Genomic DNA, 10,356 nt, shown 5'->3' on the forward strand with positions numbered 1-10,356 from the left:
CAACCACGCCGTCTCAATTCAAAACTACAAACTTAAATAGATGCAATTTGACTGTTCAAAAAATGTGTACTGTGTGCAAATGTAAATCTTGATTTCAGAGTGTGCTGTTGATGTGCACTTTTTCACCAAAGTACATTAGACAAATAAAAGCTGCTCACAGCTGGAAAAAAAACATTACATAAATTACTCAATAGAAAGAAAATCAGTCTGCAACAATTTTGTCAAACAATAAATCATCTTAGTTTTTTTATCTGGCCTATCTGGAAATATTTGCCAATTTCTCCCTTTCTCACACTCACTTACACATTAATTATACATTAGAAGGCCGCAAAGAGCTCCATGATTGAGAAAATACATATGTTTTTAAACAGCATTTATTTAGCTTTCTCCATACAATACATTTAATGTACAACAGCACATACTGTATTCTGAAATAACTCTCAGTATAAAATAGGGCTTCTACAATCAAGGTAAAGTCATAAAATGCTCTGAGGGACATGACGATGACGACAGGAAAACACCTTTATATAAAGCGCAGGATATTGAGAGAAGTGATTGTATTTGAAGCAGAACTTCACATCACACCTCTCAGAGCATCAGACATCCTGCAAGAACCCGTTTTTTTTCTTCTTCTCCTGGTTCTGGTGTCAAACGATGATCAACGCATAAGAATAGGATCTATTAAAACTGCTGAAAATATGAGAGGATAAATTAGATCTTGTTTGGATACTGAATATATACCAATGTCAAATCTTACAACGCATTATGACTGCTTATCAAGTCTATATATCTTCACAATCATATATATATTGAACTGTTTGTTTGTGACTGTAGCTGTAGAGACCGGCTTGTTTCCGAGTGTGTTCCGGACATTAAACACTTAAACACAGCAAAAGTATAATGTACGATTACTCAAGCCACAAGAAAACCCATCTTATTTCAAACATGGTAAACATCAGCCAATTATAGATTGTTTTAAAAAGGATTTTATCATCTGCAGATGTGTTATCAGAGCGGGTGTGGGCCTATATAGTCTATAAATGTCTCTTTAAATAGAATACACATAACATTGACCAGCTTTTGTGTTAGTTTGCTATTATGTAGTGCTTCAGGTGTTGAATATACATTATATAACATGTCCAATTAGCATGAGAGATAGGTACAAGGAAACATAAAAAGAGAGTCTGACTGATAGGCCAAACAAATATCAGGAGAAAGGAGATTTGTCTCAAGTTGAGGTAAGCAATGTGTTTCAGTATAATGCCCTACAGACAATCATACAGTTACAATCATTAATTCTCTATATACAAACTTCCTGATTTACATACACTGTACTGCTCCTCAGTTTAAAATTTAATAAAACTAAATGTGAGATCATATCCATGGTGCAATTTTTCTTAGAGGGAAGGGAATCGGACTCCACGAAGCCTGTTTCATGAGGTGGGCGATAATGAACATTATGGCTATTGAAGATGGCCTGTTTCCTCTTGCATACGTCACACATACTATCAAATATCTACAACAGTGCAAATTTTCCTGTTCGTTCAAAACACTTGCAAACAATTGGCTAAACTACATCAGCTCATTTTTTTTTAAGTTCTATGGCTGAGAATGGAGATGACAAAGTACAACTATTTGAGTAGATGTTGACATGGAAAATGTACATGCTTGTGTATGTTTAGAGTGTGGTGGTGGTGGTGGTGGTGGTGGTGGTGGTCGGGGAGGGGGCGGGGGCCGGGTCACATCAACTCTGTTTACTGCGTTACATGAATGGAGGAAGTCTACTGTGGCACGGTGGATCGAAAGAAAGAAAGAAAAAAAAGGAAACAAGGATAAACCAGCGCTCTACCCCACATGGCTCCACTGGATGTAGGCACCGTTTTAACTGTTACCTTCTTAGAAGACAAGGTTGAGCTCAATAACATGTCAAGCCTATCCCACAACTCTCCAAAACATACGCTGCGCCAATTAAATGTGTGTCTACTGAAGGAGGCTTAATGCAAATACTAAATAAATGTGCTATAGTAGTAACAGTTTGCGCACCAATTGACACTACGGACTGTAACTGAGACGTGACATCAACAAGCTTTACGAAGAGGAGGAGGCTATAAGATGCTACAGTACTAGTGCTACCTGAACATGCTACAGAGTGAGACTACAACGATGGGTGACGGTTTCACATTAGCACAAAGCAGGAAGCAGCTTTGCTGAAGAGCTCTATCCATCACAGGCCACAAAGCCGCTGACTGCAGCCGTGTCCAGAACCAACATTTGTTTTCGAAAAGCAAACCAAAGAATGTGTTTTTTGTTTGAGATAATTCCTGTCCTCAGAAATGTTATGTACCATTTTTAAAATGACAAAAGTACCGTCTTTGCAGCTTGATGGATCAAGTACTTAGTAAAGCTGGCTTATTGTGTGCAGAGGAAAGCACCCCATCTGTAGTAATTTCCTGTCATATAACACACACACACACACGCACACGCACACGCACACGCACACGCACACGCACAAACCCTGAAGTTAGGAACGATTTCTATCGTCACAGCACTATTGTTTTGATTATCATTGAGTGAGAGCTGCGATTGCATACTGTACCATACATCTCCTAGAAGAGGCGCCCTTCATCAATATCAGCTCATTAATTTCATCTCATCTCACACACACTGGAATACATTTTCAACTGGTCAAATAAAATTACAATCACATGCTTTATAACGGAATGTATAGAAAGCTCATACCAGGCCTTCCACTTTAGCCGGGACCAAACCAAGCACATAATCTGTAATGAAATGTCTCCTTGGCTTTAACGGCGAACAGTTGAGAATTCAGGTGATTTTCTTACATTCTGTTGGAATTTAACATTGTTAAAACTCTTCTCATGGTCACTCAGCCATCAACTAAATACCAAAGTTCAGAACTGCTTTCATGATAACTGTGTAGTTTTGACAGCTGTCCCTTCAGAAAGGTTTAACATTTTTATTTTTTAAATTATATAAAATATATTCTCCCTGTTTTAAGTGGGAGCTCTGGACTAAGTCTATCATCTACGCCATGAGTACACCAACAACTGGCTATGCCGCCACATCTGGACCATTCTTGCACATCTTTCACATGACGAACATTTCATTCACGCTCTAATAGAGAATATAAATCACACCTTCAAAGCAAACTGCATTCAAAGTCTATAGTGTGAGATATTTGAGAACAGCATCTACTGGCAATTTCTTCTCTCTGCTTAAACAATTCTCTTAATTCTCAACAATATGCACTTAGAGCTGTTAGCTTGCTCGTGTTGTAGAGATGTATGTTAGAGGGCGAGGGACCGGCGAGCTTGTTAAGAAGGCGCTCCATGCCATGCTCCCCCACTCTGCAATGTTATGGGACAAATGTGTCTGTGTTTGGGACTTCTCGGAAGGTAGAGTTAAACCAAGAATTTGGCAAATATCGAATTGGCTACTAAATCCACAGAAAAGTGCCACAATTACTTTTTACTTTATGTTTCTGACCTGAATCAGCTCATTATATTTGACTTTTCTATGTTCTCCGTTTACAAAAATAAATCAAACATTATTAAAACAAAATCAAACTGAACTCTGAAAGTCCACCAAGCTTTATCTAATCAAAGTGCAGCACCCCAGCATGAAAGGAAGGAGTGGAAGTGTTTGAATAGGTTCAGATAGGAGGTCCTAGATCAGGGACTGGTGGGGTTTTAACTCTCAGAGAGTAAGCCTCTCACACATACCGTGATAAATGTACTCACAGACAGGATTGCTCTCTCACACACACCCACACATACAAACACAAACAAACATTCACACACACACACACACTAGCTTAGATGAGTCTGGCCTCTCCCTCCATGTCTGGCGGAAGTTCACACACTCCTGTGAAGTGCATCTCTTTTCCTTTGCTTCCCTGTCCCGTCCCGGCTCTGACCCCCAGGGTGGGAGAGGGCTGTTGGGCCTGCGGGTCTGGCGACGTCCCACGGGGGATTCCACCTGCCCGCCTCTCTTTCAGGAAGACCTCTAGTCGGCGCAGCATCTGCTTGGGGTTCTTTTTGGCAAACAGCTCCACTTCTGAAGAGGTAGAAAAACACAGAAACTGTGGGACTCATGCTGTGATGACAATCTGTGGTTAACTGTACTTCTGCAGCCTGGTTTTGCGTTCAGTGCAGAGACCCGTGAGATTAATACCACTTGCACAACTATCCATTAAATACCAAGCCAAAGGCAGCAGCCAGTTTAGCTGTTTTCCTATTTCCTTTTTTTTTTAAAACTATCTGTGAGCTATGCAGTGTTGTAAGCTGCATAACTTCCCTATTTAACTGACAGATATAAAAGTGGTATGATCTTGTCATTTAACTTTCAATCGGATTAAATGTGGTTGTTTTGTAAAAAAGAGTAAATAAAAATCAGGGCAAAAACATATCCAGTTAAAGGAATATTCCAACAATGTAGCACTTCTTTATCAATTAAGGAGTTTTTAATTTCATACATTTTTCTTATTTGTCAAAACAATACGACTAGAGGTTCCAGTGTGTCATGCTAGTGGTGTCTTACGTAAAAGAGTAGCATATACAGAGGTCACACCCTAAGATTGTATTTAATTTTCAAACTTGTTGCATCCAGAGCAAACCAACGCTGACTTTGTAATAATCCCTTGAGATAAGTTATCTCATTTCAGGCAACTCCCTCTGGAGCCAGAAAGGGCTTTATACAGCAGTTTTCACAGATACAGTCATACTGCCCAAGTCTGGTAAACAGACTTTGATGTGTAAAACGGTGTCGTTCTCCTTTCCTGATGCATTATTATACACGAAAAAAAAAATAGAGAAACTCCAATACATTTAAAAGTCTCTTGTGATCATAGAAACAATACACCACTTCCTTTACCTTTTAGTACAAAGCCAGAGTCAACAATGGTCTTTTGTTGGGTCTTCCACAGTTGGTAAAGGTGCAGATACGTGGCAACGTAGAACTCATTCAGCACCCCAACCACTTGCTGACGACGATTGCACTCCCTGGCGTGACCGAAGACAGTGAAGTAAGTAGTGAAGAAGTACAGTGTGGCAAATAGACTGCAGGCTGAAAACATACTCAAGAGGCTGCAGTGAAACAAAAACTGAGGATCAGCAACCTACTTGGACATGGCTTCCTCTCTGAGTACTTGCAGAGCAATGCGGGTCATGTTGATTGACATCACACAGAATGGAAAGTTCTAAACCAGAGAAAATAGGAAAATAAATGTAGTTATAGCGGCTACAAGAGTAACGCCTGAAACTAGCTTGTTTTGTAGCTGACTTTATTGAACCCTGGGGGGAAATTCTTCTTTTCGCTCTAGTTCCCTTTGCAGGGAAGACAAAGGTCAGGGTCAGCTACAAAGTAGCCCGCCTGGAGTGGGATGGGTTTCAGTGTCTCGTGAAATCTGATTCCAGAATAAAAACACATGCATGCATGCATGCACACATTAGCACACTCTGCTAGCAAGGGCAATTTAATTGCGACCCGGTGATACCTGCGTAGGGTGTTGTGATAACTTGTAGATGTCTCTAGCCAACGGTAGAGTCTCTGGGTCCATCACAAAGTACAGCGTATGCATCAGTCCTAGGAAACCAGTGCCACGTAAGTCAGTGGCAGGATCTGTACCTACAGCACAGAAAACAAACCAACACAGGGACGATGCAACATTTAGTCATGATGTTTCCTTGTTAATACTGTGTATTATTGTGGATGTATAACTCTTTTCTACAGTAAATAAATATAGCATCACACAGAGGCTTCAGAACTATTGTTTAATTAATGACCACATTTAGTCATACTATAGAAATCTCATTAGTTTGTTGACTGTTGCTAATGAAGCGTAACATTCTTTAACAATTAAAAACAACTACGTTGTTAAATGAAAGAGGAGTTCACTCGCAAAATGATTTTTGTGTGAACATCCACAGACTTGACCCGCTGTATCGGTAGTAAAGTACGTCTGTCACCTTGAAAACCAATGTTTTCCCAGTGCGCCCCAAAGCGAGGACAGTCCAGCCTGCTGCCAATCAGCCTCTTATAAATGGTCCGGAGGACACGCATGTGGACTGCTTGGCTGTTGTCCACATGGCCTGTAGAAAGAAAAAGAAAACACACACAAAGTTTATTGGATGCACTCATAAATTTGACACATGGCGGGATCATTACACAAACAAGCCCTGAAAACACACTCACACTGTGCGATGGCAAAGACCAAATCCCTCTCCTCCAGGAGTTCCCTGTGCAACCGTGGAGGTCCAAAGAGGAAATGTGTAATAGCGGCCAGACCTGTCCTGCGTATGGTTGGCTGGATGTTCTTCTACAGATGGAGGTTGGGGCAGAAATACAATACCTCTTTAAAACTATAGTTGGCACTATCAGTACAATTTCTTAGGCAAGTCAAAAAGTAATCCACTTGAATCTTATGTAAATATTTGCATCATAATGGTGAGACAATAGCATTGCAATTTAATTGTACTAAAAAAAATTCGGGTTTTCACTCTCTTACACACCGTAATTTTTTTTCCTTTACTAACAAGCGACGCAGGTCTTTATGTGAGACAGGTCTTTACTTTATATTCATTTTATTTTCAAAATTACCTTCCCATCCCTGGCAACCTTTTACTGTAATATCATCAAACTCAAAGTCTGCAAATAGCAAAACAATATGGTGGAAATATACATTTTGTTGAAATTAGCCTGTATTTGTTCAAACCGCTACTTCTGGTATTATTTGAGAGCTGGCCATTATTGAAATATCAGCTTCTATTTGAGGATTTGGGGTAAGTAGTGTTCTTTACCAGCAAGTCCCCGAGGTCTGTGGTTTGGAAGAACTGCAGGGCTTCATTGAAGGAGATGGGCGGAGTTGGGTTGGGGTCCTCAGTGATAGCTAGAGGATATTACGTAAAAAGTTAATCTTTTGGTGGAACAGCAACATAACAATTTTAAAATGAAATAAATCAACAAAGCCGTCAGTATTCTAACGCAAACAGGTGATATAGCAATATGAATCTGACCTGGTTGGACGTTCTCCAGAGCCTCCCACTCTTCTCTGGCCTTTTCCAAATCCACATTTTCCTCTAGAGAGAATACAAAAAAATATGGTAAGACGTCAAACTAAAACACCCAACTTTGTCAAACACTCTGACACACATAAACTTCACCAGGAGCACAGATCGGCAATGAGTATCTTCTCAGCCAGTGGACTATGATGCAATGGCCGACACCCATCCAACTCATTCCCAGTCATAAATCCTTCTTCTCCAGCAGACCTGCATCACTTAGAGTGTACCACGGAGGCCCTGTGCCTCCTGAGGGAGGTTTTACCTGCAGCAACGACCTGGTATCCAGGATACACCGCCTCACATTCCGGTGGGAAGAGGATGTGAGACAAAGGGGAGGTTGTGTGAGACTATGTGTGTATTACCTGCAGGCTGAGGCTGGTCCGCTCCGGCTGCCAGAGTCTGCAGAAGACCATTCTGCTTCAGTGCTGAAATCTGGACAATTACCAAATAATGGATTACCTTAGATTCAAGGAGAGACATGTTGGTTGCACTGAGATGCTAAGAATTTATTTTAATTACCGGCAGAGATCTGAGTGGCGCATTGCCGTTGGTCTGGTCTTTGACACTGTGACTAATTAGTAGTCCATTCATGACCTGTGAAGACACAAGTTTGAATTGTCAATAATGCATAAAAGTCTTACAAAGAAAAACTGCCATGGATCAACGAAAAGTAATTTTTGCTCACAGGCTTATAGTTGGAGTGTCCATTGGTGATATCCTCTAATGGTTTACATTCACGGGACAAACCATTCAGGCCCTAACAGGAGGCCAGCAACACAGAGCAGATGCATCAGACATGTATACAAAATACAAATGTAAAAGTAGCTAGCCAAATTGAATCTCTGAAGTTGAACACTTGGAAGCACTTCATGTATTCTGTCTTATTCGGATACTTTGTGTGTTGGTAGATCTGGGAACTACACTTCTTTTGAGGAAAACTGTCGGTGCCCTGTTACATTGCAACCAGACAGGCAGAGGACATACTTATTCAACTGAGGCCAGAGAGCAATAATTAATGTTACAGCTAGAAAACCAAATTGAGGATAAAGGAAATGCCCTGTTGCCATTGCAACATGTCAAGAAGCCAGACAAAAGATTATTCTTAAAAGCAGGACAACTTTTGACCTGAGGCTTTAATTTAAGTACACGAGGCAGAACTGCTTAAACAAATTAGCTTTTAATTGTATATTAAACCGTGTGGTAAAGGAAAGGAAGATGTTTCCTTGAGGGTGACTAAATCAATCTGGCAACAGCACCTATTGACTAACACAGCAGGTGTTGCTTTATGTTTTAATGATGTTAAGTTGCTGAAAACAAAAACACTGGAATGAGAATAAATGATGACACAGTTTCAAACCAAAGGGGAAATAACATTACCTCAGTGTGGGATGTGACATCAATGTCTTCTTCCATTGCATATGAGTTGTATGGGTTGGCTGGCGAGTGTGCTCCTGGTCCTAGCCTCTAAAGGCTTCTGTAGTCATGGACTGAGATGGGCTGAGGAGCTGATGCAAGGACCACCATGGTTTCCGTAGTGCACATTAGTAGTGACTGCAAATATCTATACTTTTCTCCTCATATACATAGAGAACTCAATGTCCATAGTCATAAGTATGATTTACCAAAGCGATCACTTGCAGAACAAATCCATGTTGTGCACATCATATTATTTTCCTTTTCTGCGTTAGAGCGATGATTGTGTGGTTGATATGGCAGCTTGGTTTTATCAGCTACTATAAAGTACAAACTTTAGCGCGTACACTGACGGAAATGTGCAGGTTTCGGTCTACAAGAGCTGACACAAGGAAATGGCTATCCATCAATGCACAAGTTTCCTGGAAACCTGCCTCCTTCCTCTCCTCCGCAGATCTGCTTTGCCAGTGGGTCCACTCCTCAACCCCTTCACACGTACACAGACGCTGGATAATGACATTGCTTTTCAGGGCTGGGCTCTCCCTGTCCGAGACACTTCATTTCTTTAGTACTCAAGACAGATCTAGTGCACACCTAGAGGTTACCCGTACAGTTGCAATATAATTCCCTTGACACAAAGCTGTGTTATGTCTTCTGCCTCACATGCAACAGCAGCACACATCCAGTAAGTAAGAAGTGAAGGTGTCCAGTGAGATGCGGCTCATGGATAGAGTTCCTGTATGGTCAGAGTCCTGAAGAGGGGTTCTCATATGTACACAATATCTGAAAACTAGAAGAAAAAAAAAAGATTGAACTATACAAATATTTACCATACAACAATACACATTTGGAAGTAATTGTACTTTAGTTGAATGTACTTCACAAATAATGTACAATTGTACATACATAACATAAAAAGCTCATGTATTTCAAATTATAGATTAAAGTACCAAACAGCACAAAACATAGGATTAAAACATTTAAAAAAGCAAATTGCATATAAATCCTAACTACATAATATATGACTCAGAGGGGTACACATGTTCTGCACAGAGTACTTTTATTTGTAATACTTTGGCATTTTTCCTTTTTAACGCATGAGTTGGACTTGTAACGGAGTATCTTTACAACATATTACTACTTTTAAAGTAAAGAATCTGAATAATTCCTCTACTACTCTCTGAAACAGACAGATTTATATTTAACAAACAATGATTTTAAAAAAGCCTGATAAGTAAAACTAAGGTGTCAAAAATAAAGCAGTGCAGATTAAATGCCCTGTGTCGTGGGAAAATAACAAAAATCTGACAAATGTATCGAGTCAGTCCAACTTTGCCAGAGGACAGTTTGCACGTTTATATGTAGAAAACCTTCGCGAGCTAATATGATCTGTAGCAGCCGAGAAGCTAGCAATATGTCAGCTAGCAACCCGCAGGCACACACACGCAGCGACAGCTTCCTCTCAGACCGACAACGCACCACCGTCACAGATTGCATGCACGACAGCCCAAAACGTGCAACAAACAGCTCAACAGTGCATGTCATGACCCTAAAGTGCAATGCAGCAGTCGAGACCTCGCTATCACAAGAAAAGCCAGCTGTCAGGCTAACTAACGGGCTAGCTGTAGCTCCACTGAACTGTAACGGGGATGGACTCGGTGCACAAATCCGACAGCACCAAACGGATTAGCCGGGTTTTGTTGACATGGTATATTAAAGAAACGCCATAAAACATGTCGTGCTGTGGCCTGTCCGACTATTTTATGCGATATGAAGCATTTGAAAAGTACCTCAGTTTCTGACTGTTTCTCCCTCCAATCTCAGCTTCCCTTCCCCCGTCCAGTGGCCACGGCAATTCCCA

General features: G+C 40.7%; 1 protein-coding gene across 1 annotated transcript; it reads right to left on the reverse strand.

The window, feature by feature from the left end:
- Positions 1–3,430: 3,430 nt before the first annotated feature.
- elmod3 (ELMO/CED-12 domain containing 3) lies at positions 3,431–10,356 on the reverse strand. Its single transcript, XM_068605378.1, has 13 exons — positions 10,286–10,356; positions 8,460–9,285; positions 7,768–7,839; positions 7,602–7,676; positions 7,445–7,514; positions 7,035–7,097; positions 6,819–6,907; positions 6,214–6,337; positions 5,988–6,110; positions 5,516–5,646; positions 5,142–5,218; positions 4,894–5,021; positions 3,431–4,077 (listed from the first exon to the last, which is right to left on the reverse strand). The coding sequence occupies exons 2-13, from the start codon at positions 8,493–8,495 to the stop codon at positions 3,836–3,838; spliced, it is 1,230 nt and encodes a 409-aa protein (XP_068461479.1). The 5' UTR covers positions 8,496–9,285; positions 10,286–10,356; the 3' UTR covers positions 3,431–3,835.

The sequence above is a fragment of the Clinocottus analis genome, unplaced genomic scaffold, assembly GCF_023055335.1.
Source record: "Clinocottus analis isolate CAN_PGR_092001 unplaced genomic scaffold, fCliAna1.0.p SCAF_7, whole genome shotgun sequence".
In the NCBI taxonomy this organism is placed as follows: domain Eukaryota; kingdom Metazoa; phylum Chordata; class Actinopteri; order Perciformes; family Cottidae; genus Clinocottus; species Clinocottus analis.